The sequence below is a fragment of the Lissotriton helveticus genome, chromosome 1_1 (genome assembly GCF_964261635.1).
Source record: "Lissotriton helveticus chromosome 1_1, aLisHel1.1, whole genome shotgun sequence".
NCBI classification, from domain to species: domain Eukaryota; kingdom Metazoa; phylum Chordata; class Amphibia; order Caudata; family Salamandridae; genus Lissotriton; species Lissotriton helveticus.
Window position 1 is genome coordinate 1,603,698,759 of NC_136057.1, and position 18,803 is coordinate 1,603,717,561.

The 18,803-nt window shown below is 44.6% G+C and overlaps 1 protein-coding gene across 3 annotated transcripts in view; it reads right to left on the bottom strand.

The window, feature by feature from the left end:
* MAP3K12 (mitogen-activated protein kinase kinase kinase 12) overlaps positions 1-18,803 on the bottom strand; it is a 375,162-nt gene that overhangs the window by 60,056 nt on the left and 296,303 nt on the right. For 2 of the 3 annotated variants that reach the window (XM_078687866.1, XM_078687850.1), the window contains exons 13-14: positions 15,506-15,782; positions 5,909-7,548 (exon numbers count right to left, since the gene is read on the bottom strand). In XM_078687866.1, coding sequence (XP_078543992.1) covers positions 7,450-7,548; positions 15,506-15,782 — 376 coding nt within the window. In that variant the 3' untranslated portion in view covers positions 5,909-7,449. Of the gene's footprint in view, positions 1-5,908; positions 7,549-15,505; positions 15,783-18,803 lie in introns of those variants that run through there. The other variant, XM_078687858.1, reaches the window with a different exon arrangement.

Below are 18,803 nucleotides of genomic sequence, written 5' to 3' on the forward strand. Positions count from 1 at the left end.
TGTTATTACTAAATAGTCGGACCAGATCACAGGTAGTATACTAGAATTGGTTAAAAATTGATTATTAGTAAAAATGCTGTCAAGTCTATGCTCGGCTGAGTGGGTTGGGCCTACCATTACCTGCCTAAGAGCACACTTAGCTGTCATCTCGAGTAGAGTTTCTGTGTCCTTATAAGTGTCATTTTTTAGATAAAAGTGACGGCCCCCAGGAGTGTAAAATCAGTGAGACTTGCACAGGATTCTAAGATAGTGCTTAGGATTTGGAAGAAAGCTTGTCTGGGGCCTGGACTGTGATATAGAAGTAGGCCGTTATAAGAACGGGCTTTGGTCAGTTCTAAGCTGAAAGAAAGGGCTTCGCAATGTGACAAGATAACAGGTTGAAAGCTCACTTTTTTGTTGGCAATGTAAATAATGGCAAGGCCTCCACCTCTCTTGGTTATTCTGTCTAACCTGTATGACATATATCCAGGTGGTGTGGCTGCAACAAAGTCTAGGCCAGACGCCTGGTCACCCCAGGTTTCTGTAATAAACAGAATATCCAATTTCTGAGATTCGATCAGGTGAGCGACTTCTAATTTGCATTTTACTGAGGATCTGAAACTGATGAGTGCACAACTCCTCGTATTAGTTGGAGCCGCCTGTGCAAAATGTTGAGGCGAGTGAATCTGTTCTTTGGCCACTCTAGGGTTTACCCTTTATGTGTAACTGAAATGTACAGGTATTGCAGCAGTGTTCTAGAGACATAGGCTCTGCAAAGGAGTCCAATACAGAGCAGCAGTGGAACTTACTTTTATCACGAACGGCGAAGAGTTTGTTCCTCGAGTAAACCATTCTAGTAATAGGATCTCTAGAACAACTAACAGGGGTTTGGGCCCTGGGCGCTGTTCGGGTGTAGACGAGCTTGCCTTTGGCATGGACGTGCTGCAAGCTTGTTCAAATGTCCCTCCGTGAAGAGGGGGTGGAGCTGCGGCACGTTTCCATGAGTCAGACTACCAATAGAACAGTGGGATTAAAACAATTGCTAAAGGGGGCCCAGAAACCCCACATCACGCAGGCAGGCTCCCGTGCCGCATGATCTACTAGTAAAATAAACTTTTAATTAAAATAAAAGTGCCAAGCAAAATCATAAAAAGAATAAAATCAGGTATTTAACCCTTACAAGATGGCACCCGTAAATAGGAGCCAGGCACCGCCTAAAAGAGAAGCACCAAGTGCAGACATGCCAACCCTCATGATTCAGGCGTGAGACTACCGATTTCAAGGCTAGTCTCCCGCCTCCCGATTCCTGCTAGCAAATACCCGATTCCTCGGGGTTTCAGCTGACAGGGCTTGGTATTGAGTAAAGTGCTAATTCTTCCAGCAATAGTCAGAGTGGCCATGCAGGGGCTCTAGAAGGGGTGAAAAACCAACAAAGCGTCATTAACAAGGGAATGTATTTTAAAGACCTGTGAAGTAGGGGGGGGGCTGTGTGTGTGCACAGGAAGCTGTTTCAGCCGGTCTGTCACACAGGGGGGTGGGGCGGGGGGAGGATGCACTGTCTGAAAGGTAAGAAAAAAAACGTGCATTTGCGTTTCAAATGTCCAATCCTGCAGCAGCACACTTCCAAAGCCCATACATGCCAGTAACCCGATTCAAGGCCCCATTCTCCCGATTTATTTTTTTAATCTCCCTCTTTGCTCTTCTGAAATGCTGGCATGTATGCAAGTGCCTCTTGCAAAGAAAATAATAGTTCCACGCTAATGCAGATTTGTATCCAGGTTTAGCTACCATAGGTTAGTTAAGCCGTTTTTGAGCTGTGCAGATGAGCTGTGAGCAGTTTTCGTGCTGCAAGGATGTGCTGCAGGCTCGTTTAAATGTCCGTCCATGTAGGGGGGTGGTGTCAGGGGGTGGAGCATAAACGCGATTCGCCAAGCCAGCATACCGATAGAACGTGTGGGATTAAAACAGTTGCATTCCCTGCTGCATGATCTAATGGTAGCCGCAATATTATTTGGTAAACACGCAGGCTTTCAGATTTTTTTCTGAATAATTATTAGTTTAGAGTCTGGAAGATATATCTTGTAAGGGAGTTTGAAAAGACAATCCCTGTTACACAGAGAAAACTGTGGCTGCCCACGGCGCACGCTGTGGGCCCTGTAAGAGGGCGGCCCCTTTAGTGCCACATTAGGCACATCCCTGCTTACCAGCTGCCGGGACCCCCTCCCCACCCGAGTTCCTCCTATGTCTGGTACCTCTGTGGCATCATTTCCGGTGCGCAGTGGGCTGGGGACTGCTACTTATACCTGTCACCACCCATTGCCCAGCCTGTTTGTGCCCCATTGGAAATGCTGTCACCCTCCCAACCGCTTACCGTGCGGGCCTGCTGGCAAAAGGAATTGAACCTATTAATGTATGAATTTGTGTTGCAGGCAGAGTTACAAGGCGATCCAGAGGCTGATTGGTACAAAGGGGCACCCTTTCAGGAGCACAGAGTGGTGCCTTATGCCAAACCCCAGGAGTGTTTACAGCAGGACCCTGGATGAAAACATCGGCGCCCCACTAGTTCTTCAGGCGGTTGTAAGCCTGAGCAACCGGGGCTATCCTTGCAACGCTACGCCCCTAAAAGGCATGAGTAAAGTTATAGACTGGTGGTCTATGGTATGTAAGGGGGATAATCCTTCGTGGGCGATGGATGGAAATGGTCTTGAATATTTGATTTGCTTGTGTGTAGGAAGCCAATGTTGACGTGTAAACCCCTGAGGTGAGTGGGGATCGGGACTTTTTTGTGTGGAAAATAGATGAAGTTTTACTCTATAAACTTAGGACTCGGTAGCCTGAACATATTTCTGTTTTAACACTATATATATATATATATATATATATATATATGTTTCCCACTGAGTTAAAGGTGGTTGAAGAGAATAACTAAAGAGAACATGAGGTTCTAAATGTTGCATAAAATATTTCCCCGAACTCTGGCTAGAAGGCCATAACTACCTGAACAATTTTCTTCCTTTGGAAACCATGTTTCAAATCGTCTCGTCATTATTTGAGCAATTGTCTAGGCTGTACCCTCTCAGAACATGTTCTGATAATCCTTTTTGCTTTGCTTCCCCCTAAAAACAATATGATCCGAACATAATTTCCCATACAGCTGATTACCAATCCAATCAAGTGATGATTGAAAACTAAGAAGAAAAGCAGGCATTGCCTGGTGTCCTCCATGGTGGCATCTGGTGCTGCACTCGAAGGCTGGAGAGAGCCCTTAAAGGAAGAGGTTATGCACACACACAGAAAAGAAAGCCAGAACACTCATAAGTACAAAATTATTTTAATTTAAATTATCAGTGTTTTTTTGTTTCCTCAACTAGCAGTGTTACAATTATTTTGTTTTGTTCTTGTTCAAAAGTATAAGGACTACATACATTGTCCATCTTCTGCCATCGGACCAGTGGTGTCCGCTGCCCTGGACACCAGGAGACAAAGGCCTGTCTCTGCAGGGCATCACAGCAAAAGGGGGGGGACGGAGATCCAGCTTTCAGTACATGCGGCGCAGCAGCCCCTTCCACCCCGTCAGGTGAACCCAAGCGCTAGATCTTTGTCCTGAGAAGGAGTGCCTCGAGTACCTATGTTTACCCCCAAAAACTTCTTGTCAATTTTCAACCATTTGCTTTGGATGTAAGCTGATGTACTATGACTTGAAGGACGGGCCCTAACGATTTTTTGGGGGAGTTTTGACACAGCTCTCATTTATGAATTTTACCTTTGAGATTCTGCAGTTTTGCGGCCGTTTATATGGTTTAGGAAGTTAGTGACACATAAAAAGGCAACCTAAATAAACATGTCTTCTCGTGAGAGGCCATGAGGTGTGAGATACCATTGTTAACTTATTGATGACAATTACCTTTGTGACAAAATATCTGTTAAGTGAGCTCACTTCCCTAAAACCCAAATGTCTAGTGAAGTGGAAAAGTCAACAAGAGTACGCGTACTAAGTTCCTTCACCTTATTTTGGGGGGGAAATTCAAAAAATCATAAATAAATATAATCTCGACCTAAAAAACACCTCTGGAAATGGAACAGGATTGCTTTAAAAGTACGGACACTGTTGAAGGACACAAAGTCCGTGAAGAAGAACTAAGCATCTATTAGATATGCTCCAAAGCTTGCGACACTTCTGAACTCTTGTTCCGCTGTAGGGAGATGAAGCAATAGGCTGTCGGGGTCTTACTGAGTCACAAAGCCACTATCAGAGATAAAACATATTCCTTCAAACAAAGTCTTGCAAACGTGTGGTGTGTTTTAATCAAACCCTTCCAATTGTTGGGCATGACTGCTGTATGTTCTTAGGTTCAATGTAGGCCCTCATACCAGGACAAAGATTTAGCGCCAGAAATACCAGGTGCCCTTAGTTAAAGCCGACATTTTGTATGGACCACTAGAGGGTGTGTACATAAGTCAATCTTTTTGTCTTGATGTTTCACTTAATATATAGCACCTGTGATTGAAAGGAGAATCCCTCATAGGTCTCATGCTGGTTGGGCTCTGTAACACCTTTCTTTACGCTTCCACCACCTTCCACTCACTAAGGCTCCACCGGCCTGCATTGCTGGAGTCCTCCTCACACATTCACCCATGAAGTACTCCGGCCTCTGCGGTGGTGGTCGCCACGTCTGAGAAGATGCCTGCAAACATTGTCTAAAAGGAAGGGAGAAGGCAGTGCCGGTTTGTTGTGAATGGGCTGAATGTTCAACACGAGAAGACAACATTGGAGGCACTGCTGGGATTACAATTGCAGCCCCTTGTCCAAGGGAGAGCACCTAGTTAGAAATGCATGCATCAGGTGTGCACCCCCTTCCAGGCCCGCAGACGGATGGCGTAAACCTACATACAGAATGCATGCTGCAGCAGTGCTGCCCATTCCAAACCCCTAGGTGGAAGAATAGTTATCAGGGGCCCATGCATCTTGGAAGAAACATGGCTCAGTGCGTAGCTGGGCTGGAAAACTGTACAAGGAGCCTTCGCAGGAGGTGAGGTGGCAGGAGGGACTCAACATGCAGCTCTTCAATGGCGCCACCAGTGAACATTAAAAGAAGCAGGAGTGCTCAGGACTAGCAGAAGATGCAAAGGTGATTGGTGGGAATCAAAGGCCTCAGCTAGCGGCAGGAGGAAGTGGTATAGTACGTGCAACGGATTCGTTTCAGTGAGTCGCAAATCCACAAATGCTACAGTGTGTAGATGTCATGGGCGAAAAGGGCCATCGTTTTGACCTCGCAAAGGAAGACCCCTTGGCAGCTGCCAGTCAGGTCTTTCAGTTGATAATACCATTCTTTAAGTGCTCTGCTAGGTAGCCAGATCTGGAAAGGATTGTTGTGCACTAAGGAAAAAGAGTATCTGTCTCTGTGTTTCCAATGAACAAGACCACGACTACATCTCATGACCCCCTGGGCCCACTTCAGCTATGGGACAGGGAGATCCATTTTCTAACCCAAAGCAAAGGAACATTTCCAAGGGCACAGTGGCACACCTGAAGGCATCCAGGCAATGCAGAGTACATGCAGGAGGAGTACGTGAGGGGGGCTCTTGCGATCTTTATTCCACATGGTACATCCTTTCATCCTACATAACTAGAAGTGCGGACACCGTGCTCAAGATGCCAGAAGAGTACTTCTGGAGAACTGACTCACACCCAGACGGATTCGTGGAAGTAAAAGGCATCTGCTGTATAGTGCGCTTTTGGGATCTAGGAGTGTGACCTGCAGACTTACAAACCAACACACAGCTGGGATGAATTTGAATACAAGTGGTCACCAATTACCTTTCTCCTAGTGGTATTTACACAGCGGAACGTACCACACTGTATGAACACCATGATTTTTGGATCAACAAAAGTATTCATTGAAGTCCATAGTTATTACTTCACGAGTGTAAGAACAATCCATGGCATTTCTATTTGTAATCCAGAAGGAATTTAAATGACCCACCGTACATTTCCATCCCTTACACTACACTGAATGGCTCATGGAATAAGAGCCATCTCAGGCATTTCTTTGCTTTCTCGTGCACTAGGCCACTGTATGAAACATAGAGCATCTTCGAGCATTTCATGTTCTTCTAGTTCACTGTATGGACACAGCCCATCCTCAGCGTACTATCTTTTGCCTCATACTGTTGCTTACGCACATACACCTAACATATATCAGCAGTGTAGGATATGGGGGTGTTAGGTGAACCAAAGGACTGTTTCTTTTAATCTACTGACAAATGCAGAGGTAAGATAAAACAGGAAATATGTACCGTATGGCTGGGATTTCATGCTTCGGTTTAAACTTACAATTTTTCATGTTTTCCTGATTAGTGAGTCTTGCTGCGCCTTCATATATGGAAATACCATCTCACACGTTTCTTTTTGACAGGAACGGATAACACCAAACTCCTGGTGCACCATCCTGCCATTAAATAGTACTTTTCCAGACTGTCGTGAAGGGGCTGCCCCATGCTTTGGAATTCTACTGCAACTATGGCGCGTGAAAGCACTTCGGGCTGGAGTACATGAAGTGTTTGAGATGGCACCTGCAGAGCATGAACTCTAGGTGGAAGTGTGTCCATAGGAGTGCACACATGCAGCCCTCAAAAGCCTTTGCACACTTACTGAGCCCTAGTAATATACACTGAACATTAGTAACTTTGTACACATACTGATCCGTGGCGTATGAAGACTGGAAATGAGAACCTCTCCTGTACCTTTGTACACTTGTGTTGCACTCTAGTATCTTATGTACACTCCTTGACCTCTTATCCAACCACCCTGAGTATATGAACATCCTGAGTCTTTGAGCTCACAGCCTATGCAGATGCATCCTTTGCACACACCCTGAGCACCCCGCGTGTGCACTGCAAAACTGGAGATGATGTGCACCATTGTACGATTCCAGCCGTAGCCACCACAGCACCCGTGCATAGAGTGTCCATGATAAGAAGCACCAGAGCAGCCAATGCCAGGTTAGAATATTAAAGCCAAGAGGGTCCAGGGCTGCTTTTTTCCTTCCTGAATGCAACGGTTGGTCAGATGGACGCCTGCCACCTGGACCAACCTCAAGTGAGGTTGGCGGATGAAGGAACAGACGGGGAACTACAACAGTGGTGAAAGATCTCGCCTACAAGGCCTATGCAAGCATCCGAGGAGATGAAAGGGAGCATGCAGCAACATGATGGAGGTAGCACCTGTCCCACGTCATACAGAATAACTCTCCCGCCCATCAGCACCTGCACTGGTGCCCAAGTCAAGGCCTCCACCCAGTCCCAGTGCCAAGAGATCGTCCCGCGCTGCCTCCTGGCTGAATGATGGCTGAAGTCACTGCATGAGCTGAAGGCATGGCAAAGGTCTATAGACATACCATGTTATTTATATATATATATTTATATAAATATTTCATTTATGTACAATGTCCAGTATTCCTGTCGATTACATCACAAATCGGGCACAGCTGGCGATCTGTAGAGGTCCCCACAGGTGGAGAGGTCCAGTTCTGTGCTGTCACAGTCCGAATCCTCATACGCTCGAACAATCTGTAGTGAAAGACAGAATAAAATAATTACATCCCTGGCCACACAAAGAAACAGATCGAAACACATGTACAGTTATGGCGAGACACACCACTAACACAGAAGTACACTGCTGGACAGAGGAAGATAGAACAAAAAACACAAAAGTTACTTACCGGTTACCCTTGCCTTGATACTGGCTGGTTCTGTTCTGTTATTTTAATTTATTAAGCGCTTGAATCACCAGTCTCTTGGCGCAGGGACAGAATGACGGACAGCGGGCAAAAAAAAACATTCTTAAAATAAGTAGGTGTTTAGCGCTTTCCTGAAATGGGCGTGATTTCCACAGTTGCGTAGTTGCAATGGCAGATTGTTCCAGAGGTGAGGGGCAAGGACAGAGAACGATCTGAAGCCTGACATGGCCTTTTTGAACCTAGGGACATTAAGCAAGGCCTTGTCATGAGATCTTAGAAGTCTAGGGGGGGGGGAGTAAGCCACAAGTTTACAGGCCAGATATGTGGGCCTTAGTCCATGGAGGCGTTATGGGTTAAGCAGCAAATCTTGAAAATAATTCTGTTTCTCACCGGTAACCAATGTAGGGACTGAAGAAGAGGGGCAGTTGCCGAGCCCGGAGGGAGGTTACAGACCAGACGAGCGGTGATGTTCTGAAGTACCTTAAGTTTCGAGAGCAGCTTCTCATTAATGGAGGGAGGCCAAGAGCGAGTTACCATAGTCCAGATGGCTAAAGACGAGCGCCTGGACAAGCGTTTTTCTTGAGGAGAGGGGTAATAAAGGAAATCCCATTCTCAGCAACTGCAGCATATAAAAGCAGGAACCTGTGATAACTGAGGTTTATTCTGTCATGAAGAGGGGTTGGTCCAGACGGACTACAAGGTTTTTTACCACTAATTTAGGAGCCGGGCAAGACCCAAGTCTGATGGCTAGTTATACCTATGTCATTGTGGTTGCTAGGGACTGGTAATTAACCCTTTCTACAGCACCCTGCGGGTATCAGCTGAGGGAAAGATATTTCTATGATCAGATCTTGATGTTCTTGACCAGAACACCAGGATCCTGCCAGGAAGGTACGGTTATTTTAAGCGCTACTTTATCCACAGAGAAGCTCTTTTTTCTTCAGCTTTGCCTTGTGAGGAATTCGGCCAATCGAATGTGATTCTAAAACGGATACCAACCTGCAAGAACTGTTGTTACAGGAAAGTAGCTTCTTTTTCAGCATAGATCTGTTACATTGACATGCTCTGGAATGCAAACTATAGTAAATGCTTCTGACCAGAAGTAAAAGTCAACCATCTTAATATGCCCCTTCACCTCCGTTGGATCTTGAAGAGCACCTTATATCAAGCAAACTTGTACACCAATGGTGCGTAAATATATAATTTTATATATACACACACACGCACAAATAGTTGCATTGCATGTTTAAGTCAATTGAAAAATAGCGAGGTAGAAATGCCTGATGTATTCTGAAATCCATATATTTTTATAAGCTTTCAGTCCATACACCCAGCCAAAGGCCTGCACAAAGTGGTGCTCCCTACAAATCTGTTTGGTCTCACTAATATTGCCTACGTTTTCTATTTGAATCAAGTGTCTGAAGCAACCTTTCTGCTGCTATCTATGGGCGACGCAAGTCGTTTGGCAAAACAATAGATTTGCTTAAAGTAGAATCGGGAAGACTTAAGCAATATAGATAAATGTGGTCTCGAAAATATTCATTTCTGTGAAACAGTAAGCAGGGTTCAAGGATTTGGATGGGGTAAAATATGAATAAATAAGTAAATACGTAAACCAGTAGATTCCACGGAGGAGGGTGTGCATATGAATCTACAGCACTACACGCTACGAACAGATGCTTACATGGTAAGTAACATATTTCATTTGTAGCATGTGTTGGTTGTAGATACAGATCATCGAATATAAAGCAGTGCTCCCCAAAAGCGGTGGATAGCTACTGTTTGACGTAGATTATTGAAAAGGTGTTCGTAATACAGCTTGAACCACTCGAGCCTGTTGATTAGCTAAGACATCAACACAATAGTGTTTCGTGAATGTTTGTAGGTTATTCTATGTAGCTGCTTTACAAATATCCTCTAGTGGTATATTTCGGAAAAAAAACATTGAGGCTCCTTCTTTACGTGTAGAGTGCACTCTTGGAGTTCGTGCTGTCTTTGCTTTGTGATAGCAAGTTATAATACATCTAACTATCCATCTGGCTATTCCCGCTTTGGATATAGGGGAACCTTGATGTGGTTTTGCAAATGCAACGAAGAGTTATTGCGTTTTACAAAAAGGTTTAGTTCTCTCTATGTAGTACATTAATTCTCTTTTAACATGTAATGTGTGGAGAGCTCTCTCTGCCACTGAATTTGGTTTTGGGAAAAAAAACGATAGCTCTATTGTTTGGTTCACATGGAAAGCGGCTACCACTTTAGGAATGAATTTTAGGTTAGTATGCAGTACTTATTTTGTTGGACAGATTTAGAAGAAAGGTTCTTCCAATGTACGCATTTGGATTTCACTTATTTTTCTAAGGGATGAGATAGCTACTAAGAAAGCGAACTTCAGTGTGAGGAACTAGATATCAGAGGAATGAAGTGGCTGAAATGGTGGTCCCATGAGTCTAGTGAGAACAATATTATGGTTCCAGACTGGCGCTAGTGGGGTGGAAGGTGGAATTACTCTTTTTAGGCCTTCCATAAATGCCTTAATTACTGAAAATTAGAAAAGTGCCATTTGTTGTCTGTTTAGCATGTAAGCAGCCAGAGCTACTAAATGCAGTCTAGTTGATGTATAACCATGGCCTGCTTGCTGTAAATTGAAGGGATGTGATCTACTTAGTGTCTCTAATAGAAAATCATGCTCATCCTGTAAAGTGTGGAGATCCACTTTATGATATTGTGCCGCCCTACAAAACACTTCATGATAGGTTGTGGTGTTATCTGGTGGCGTGTGTTTTGAGGGGTACAGGTCTGGTTCAGTATCATCCAAATGGTCTGCATCATATTGTTCCCATGGATCATTTACAGTGTCTGAGTCACCCTGTGAGTCTTCAAAATAAGGACCATCATATGGTGCTATATCCTCCCCTGTATCAAAGGCACCCGTTAATGATGTCGTGGGTGATGTTTGTGGCTGCTCCGAAGAAAAGTGGTCAGGTGAATGTCTATGAGCTGGTGAGGTTGCATGTGGTGGCAATATAGGAAGCAGAGGTGGGGGAGAAATAGGTGTGAAACCTGGTGGAGAAGGTGGAGTCAGAAGGAAAAGAATAGGGCTGGTGTCCCTATATTTGAGTTTCTTCCAGGGAGTCTTAGGAGGATCTGGCATCCATAATTTCTTCCACAAATATCTTTTTTCTCTTTGGCAGTGCATTCGTTATGGTTAGAGGCAGTTTTGCCACTACTTTTCCAGTATCTGGATGAATCAAAGTACTTTGTCCTTTATCCAGTTTGTCTTGAAGCTTTTCAAGAATTTGCTGAATGGGCCACCGTTTGGACTCTGACACGGTCTATGGCAGTTTCTATGCTGAGGGTAGTTTTGGCGCAGACAGGATTTTCGACATTGATTATGATTTGGTGGCTGAAAGTGTTTTGGCGCTGAAGGTGTCTTTCCTCCCCGAAGGGGTCTTCGGATCCGAGGATGGCAGTGTCAGTTCAGATGCCTTATGGTGCTTTGAGGGCGCCAGATCTGTTTTGTTTGGTATCGGCACCGAGGCAAGCTTCAAAGTCTTACACTTAGCCTATTTTCAGAGACCATCATGGCCTGAGGGCTGTGGTGTCCTGTGCAGGGTCAGAATGGTAAGGCGGGCACTCGGGTAATGGCCAAGTGCCGGTGTCCAAGTTCTAGCTGTGGGCTGCTTTTTTGAGCAGTCTGGGGGCAAATTGGGAGGAATCTGCTGTTTGAATGGTGCCAGCGGTCCAGTGGGTGCCTGAGTGGCCTTTCTGAAGGTAGAGGGGCCTCTGTTACCTCAGTTTTACTAACGGGCGGAGGTGTCACTCCCTTTGTCTTCCTGGGCAGGCCCATTAAAATATGCAGTTTGAGCGGGGGCAGGGGGTCTGAACAAGCGTGGTCTCACTTGTATTCATGTGTTGTTCACCAGTGTGAACTAATCCATACATTTTTTAAATCAAAGTGAAGTTAAGAAAACATTCCTCAGTCAAAGACGCCTGTCCCCTTCTTTTCATAAAACTTTGCCGCAGCATTGTTTTGCGGAAAGGCAATCTGCAAATGTGGGCCACAGTTTTTTTTGCGTGCCTAGGCCTATTTTTGATCCCAATCCAACCCTGGTTCCGTGAGTCACTTTAGATGTTTTTGCGAAGATCTGGAAAGCATTCCCTGGTGCAGTCACGTGCCCATATGTTTTGGAGGGATAAGGGTCTGAGTCAGAGCCTTCACCACTACTAGCCAGGAGTATGGAGATGTCAATAGGCACAGCCTGTGCATCGGCGTCCTTTGTCCCCTTTCCCGGCTGCTCCCCAGAAATATTGGGCACATCGTCAACATGTTTTGTCTGCATGCTGGGGTGGGGCCAATGACGGTCCCTCCGCTGCCAAAGAGTTTTCTTGGAACTTAAGGCCAGGCATGCCTCACATGACACCTCGTTGTGATCCGGGGACAAGCAGAAATTACAAACGGAGTGTTGTTCCTGCCTGGAAAACTTGACATGGCACTTAGGACAGAAACTAAAAGGCATATTTTCCTCCCTCATCGTCTGGTAGAGGAAGGTGGTGTCAGGAATCAAAACAAAGTTGAACCAGGTCAGGGTGGGCGGATCGAAAAAGTGGAAAGAACACCAATATGTGCAACCGCTGATGAGGTTTCCATTGAAGGGTGATGAAAATTAGGCTCTCGAATGGCCTTGTGGCAGGAATTGCAAAAAAAAACAGGAAAAATGTGCAGACTCAAATGGTGGCAGTAAAAGAAATAGAAGGAGTTGATAGTGAGATATTTGGGAGTTCTGGTCGATGCTGTGGAGCCTGCTTGGAATCAAAGACAACTATTCACAAGTTTATGTCTGAAAATACAGCATTCACGCCAGCCAGGATTTCACAAAAGGACAGTTGCCAGGCAAAAATGGAGGTACTGCAGATTTCTCTGCTACAGGTGCAGGGAGGGCTGTGAGCGTCACAGGCGTGAACAGACTTGTAAGTTTATGAACACCAACAAACCTATGTTAGTGAGCATTCACAAAATGAAATCTGACCGCTTCCCATCCAGGAAATGGCTCGAACGTAGGCTGACTAGACACATCGGATTTCCCAGCACAGTCCCGGGTTTTAGAGGACTGTACCGGTATACCGAAGCTTTTCCCAATTTTAAGTACATGTCCTGGTGTTTGGGACAAAGGTATGCTCTCCTTTCAGAGGTGCATCCGAAGTCTGAAAAACGTAATGTATTTGTTTCTGTCAGGCAGCACACAAGCAGGTCCACAGCCCACTCCCAGCAGAAAGTAAGAGTGGGAAGGAGGTGGGGGCAGGCTGAAGGTACTGCCATAGCTAATATTATGTATATTATGTCAACATAATTTTTTATAAATGTGTGCCTATCTCTCTCTCTCTCTCTTATATATATATATATATATATATATATATATATATATATATATATATATATATATATATATATCACACATTTACAAAAATATGTTTACACAAGGTATAGGCATATATCTGCAAGAGGATACATATGGATCCATACTTACAAGGTCATGCAAAAACCGGTACATGCCAGAAATAGTTGTGAGACTAAAGGCTTTAGTCCTACTTTATGTCTGGGCTGTCCTCGTTTTTAGGTCGAGCCTGGGCAGTGCATGCACTGCTCTGCGGGGCATGCTGTATTTGAGTATAGACTTGAAGCCCCGCCCACTCTCCACCCACATTAGTCATTGGCTTGTGTCATTGTCCTTTGTAAATGCTGGCTTCTGATTCACTAATAGGCTTGTTAGTCCTTCCTTAGTATCGCCTTGTCTTCATTTGTAACCTCCCACGAGGACTGGCCCTTTTACTTCTGTTGTTACACAGTATGTCTTATTTAGTCTGTAAGCACTATTTTCTTTAATGAGTTTCTCCTACTGCAGGCACAACATGTTTTCCTGAAGCATTCAGCGCACCATACGCGCTTTCACATTCCAAGCAGCCCAGGACAATGGCGACCGCTTCTTTGAAATTAAATAGGTCTCGCATTTACAAGAGTTTGAGCTATTGTCATTGTAAAGGACAATGCCTTTTATTTGTGTGATTATTATCAAAACAGATAAATAAAAAGCATTGTTATTACAATGCGAATAGCTTAAACTCTCGCAAATGTGAGACCGATTGCATTGAAAATGCTTCTTTTCAACTGCTGAAGAAGCTTTTTTATTTATTTGTATGGCAGTCTTTCGTTTCTGTATTACTTCTCGTTGGTTAGATATTGAACCTCCAGCTTTTAACCATTGGCAATCTAAACTTCTATCTATATATCAATTAGAAATGGCAATTTATAGATCCAAGGGTTTAAAAAGGAAAAAGTTTGGACAAAAAGTTTGGGGCTTATTTTGAATTGGATTAATTAGTGTTGATTCATTTATGATGCCAAATATTTTCTATAACCATATTGTTATCTATTCATTGACTGTATTATAATTATGTTTATGTATCATGCACAATATATGACTGATTGCTGAAATAAAATCAATTAAAAAAAGAAAAAAAAGAAAATGCTTCTTTTTTCTGAAATTATGATCACTCTGTTGGAACGTCACTGCCCCTTTCAGGGTGTAAATGGAAACTGATCACCCTCCTATTTACCGGAGGAGAAAGAAGAATGACTCTCCACGGTGGAAACATTGGAAACTAAAAATAAGTGTAAGGTTTACTTTAACTTTTGTTCTTCCTCCCTGAATCGGGCAGTGGTTTATTTTATATAACACGATTCCATATTCAGCCACTAGATGACAGTAGAACACAACACCAGTGAATCTGTAAGAGTTAACAGTCTAGCACAGACAAAAACAGTGACATTTCTGCCAGAATTCATAGAAAGGACCAATTTCTCTGCCTGGCAGTCCGACAGTTAAGCCACTGCTCTGAGAGGAGAAACAGAAACAAATACACTGTTGAGCACACACGGTCCAAGACAAACTTACACCACTGCTCAGAAACAGAAAAACACAGACGAAAACAAACTTACTGCTGGGCAGTGACTGTCAAACCCAGAGTTACACCACTGCTCAGAGAAAAAGAAAGTGGGACAGAAGGTGGTACAATGCTTGGAGAGTTGTATCTCCCCCAGTCCTGAAAAAGACAATACTAAAGGTCTGATTTATAGATAGGCTGCCTTGCCGCAGTGTAGAGTAGGCAGTGCTTCTATGGATGTATGTCATTACCACGCATGCTTTTACAACGCATGCCTTTACCACGCAACTTTCACAACGCAAGTCGTTACAACGACATGCTTTGGGGGTGCTGGATAGTGAATAGTTTAATTTACTATTCCAACTCCAGTCCCCGTGGATAGTAGGGAAGGTTTTGGATAGTAAATTAACTATTCCCTATCCTAGAGCGCCCCCCCAGCGCAAGTCGTTGTAACGACTTGCGTTGTAAAAGTTGCGTGGTAAAGGTACTGCGTTGTAAAAGTTGCGTTGTAAACGCTGTTCCCCGCTTCTACACCAGTCGTGGCAAATTAAATGTGCACATCCTCGTTGTGGACGTTTTCTGCCACAAGACGGCTTCCGCGAGCACACTAAGATTTAGGTAGGGGACAAACAATCTATCAGTCATTTACACGGGTGTCTGCACATTAATGACGTGGGATGTTCTGCAAGGGGGGAAAGATCCCACGGGCCCTCAACCAGATACTGTTCACCCTTTGGAAAATGACTTCCTTAATAAATATGCCAGCTGAAGGCACCACCCACAGACCCATGCCAACATGTGCTTTGGCACCAGTCTCCAAGCAGTGCCACCCTTCCCCTGGGACTCACCTCCTTCTGTTCAGTGATGAGCTGGGTCTTCACCTGCTGGACGACCGCCTCCTTCTCCGAGAGCCCATCCGACTGGTTCAGGATGTCCAGCGGGATCTCGGAGCCCTGGGAGAGCAGGTCATCGGAGCGGTCGTCCAGGCGCTCGTCTGTGTTGGTGCTGACCACATCCGGGGTGCCGCAGTGCGAGTGGTCGCTCGTGTTCCCCTCCTCCCCATCTGAGAAGTTTTCAGAGCTGAAGGTGGAGAGGGACTGGTGTTGGCTCATCCCCTGGGACCAGCTGCAAAAGAAGAGGACGTTGATGTAACTTACCCTCATAAAAACGCCTTCACATCCATAAATATCCTAAATTAAATCAGATTTACTAAGCACTTTTCATTCAGAAAGATGCATTGGAGCTTACACACCTCCCAAAGAACAAGTTTCTTACCTTTGGTAACCCTTTTTCTGGTGGATACAAGGTCTACCTGCAGACTCCTCGCCTTTTGAATATCCTAGGAGCGAGTCTGAAACCAGAAATGTTTATCCAATAGCTCTACCACGCTGATAGCGAGCGCCGGCACCACCTCAAATCTGCACGTGCCACCGTGTGACGTCACTGGAGCATAAAGCGCCCAATCAGCGTGCTGACATCAGTTACCATCCATTTTTTAATACGCCTTTGAGGCTAACTGATTAAACGGACTCAAATAAGATAGGGGAGTGCTCGTAATCCTTAACAAATACAAGACACTCACATTATATTTGTGTGAAATATGTCATAAACCTTAAACTATAACTTGACTCTTGGAGTAGAAAACCATGCGAGGAGGGTGGATCGGTGAGGAATCTGCAGTTAGACTTTGTATCCACCTGAAAAAGCATTACCGAAGGTAAGTACTTGTTATTCTGATGGACACACCTACCTGCAAATTCCTCACCTTTTGAATGGATTCCCTAAGCAATACCATATTCAGAGGTGGGTGCATGGCATGCTAGACCAAGAAATCTTGAAGAACCGAGTGGGCGAAGTGTCCATCCCTTCTTACTTCAGAATCTAAACAGCAGTGTTTCGCAAAAGTGTAAAGGGAGGACCAAGTTGCTGCTCTGTAGATATTTGCTTGTGGAGCCCCTCTAGCTAGGGCAAAGTTAGAGGATTTGGCTCTGGTAGAATAAGCATGAATATCTTCATTTGGATACATGTGAGCCATGGCGTAACATTTCTTGATACACTTGGACAGTGTCCTTTTGTGAACTGCTTTTCTTTTCATTTTCCCAACGTATCCCACGAACAGCTGTTCATTGAGTCTGAACTCATGGGTCTATCTATGTAAATGCTGACCGCTCTTTTGGGGTCAAGACAGTGAAGTCTTTATTCCTCCTTAGTGGGGTGAGGAGGAGGTTAGAATGTAGAAAGAGTAATAGACTGACCTAAGTGGAAAGGAGAAACCACTTTGGGCAGGAAGGAAACACTGGTTTGTAATACGAGTTTGTCAGGAACGAAGGTTGTAAAAGATAGTTTAACATTTAAAGTTGTATTTTGCTGATACTTGGAGCTGACATGGTGGCACCAAAAAAATTGTGTTGAAAGACAGAAATCATTAGGGGCAACTATGCATAGGTTCAAAAGAAGCACACATAAAATATGTCTGGTCCCATTGTGGGTATCTGTTTGTGAGATCCTTTAGTAAACATAAGGCAATGGGGGATTTAAATAAAAATGCAGTTAGGGCTGTAAGTAACCTTTAACTATTGGAAATGAACAGCCCTGCTGAGCTAAATGTAAAGCAAAACAGAGTATATCAGATAAATTAATCTTGATAGGATCTAGGGATTTTCAGAACACCGTTTTACAAATCTATCCCATCTTCTAGAATAAATAGTCTTGGTGGAAAGACGTCTAGAGGAGAGAATTATGTCCACCATTTCAGAGGATAGAGACAATGAATTCAGGTTGCCCTGCTCAATCTTCGGGGACATAGGTGGAGACTCTGGAGGTTGGGGTGTAGAACCTGCCCCTGGGACTGAGACAGGAGTTCCACCTCATGAGGATGATATAGTGGAAGGCACAGGGAGAGGTAAACAAGGTCTGCATACCAAACCCTTCTCGGCCAGTTTGGGGCAACTTAGATTACTTAGGCCTGGTCTAGGTGAAAGTTCCTGAATACTCGAAGAATTATGGGAATGGGAGGAAATACGTACAGAAGTGGAGCAATCCACATGAGTTTAAATGAATTTGCTAATGCTCCCTGCATCGGATACTGGAGGGTACTGTATTTTGGGCAGTGAGAGAGTGGCAAATAGATCTTCATAAAGAGTCCTCCATAACTGGAAGATGTCCTGGATCACCTTTGGATAAAGATACCACTCTTTGTCTGCTAGATGATGTTGTCTGACGCTGTCACCTCGCACGCTCAGTACTCGGACCAGGTGATTTGCCACAGCACAAATCTGATAATTCTGTGCCCAGGTCCAGAGTTGCAGAGTTCTCTACAGGTGAGAGGCGACTCCACTCCTCCCGTTTGATGATGTACCACATCGCGTTCTTGTTGTCTGAACCGACACACCGTGAAGGCGAAGGTGGAAGGCCTTGAGAGCCAGATATATAGCCCGCAATTTTAACAGACTGATATGTAATATCTGTTCTTCTTGAAACTAGAGGCCCCTGGTCTTCAGTTCCCCCAGATTAGCTCCCGACCCTTAGGCGGAGGCATCCATGACCACTGAGGCCACTACTGGGGGAGATAGAAATGGTCTCCCTTGAGTCAGGTTGTCGTTCACACTCCACCATTGTAGATCCGCAAGAGTCCCTTGAGATTTATATGCGTGATTGAAGATCTTTGTTGTATTAGAACCACTGTCTGCTGAGACACCACTGGAGGGGCCTCATGTGCCAGAATGCATGTGTGAGCAGCAGAATGCAGGAGCCCAGCAGACGTAGGACTGGATTGATCACTCTTTTCAGAAACATCAAAATCTGAAGCCCTTTGAGTATAAGGGAAGGCTCGATTCGATGTAGTGTTCAATACTGTCCATATGAACAATATGCACTGAAAGAGCACCAAGGGCTTGTGCCCTTGTTTTGCATCACCAAGACTTAGGCTAGTTGATGGAAAAGCAGAGATCATACAACATCTGAATTGTCTCCTGTAAGTGGTAGGACACCAATTCTGGAGTCTTGGGGTTGAGTAGCCAGCCATTCATGTACTGGAAAACAGAAATTCTCTTTCTGCTGAGGTGAGCTGCTAACACCACCATGACCTTTGTGAAGAATCGGGGTTTGGAAGTGAGGTCAAACGGAGGGACCTTGAACTGAAAGTAG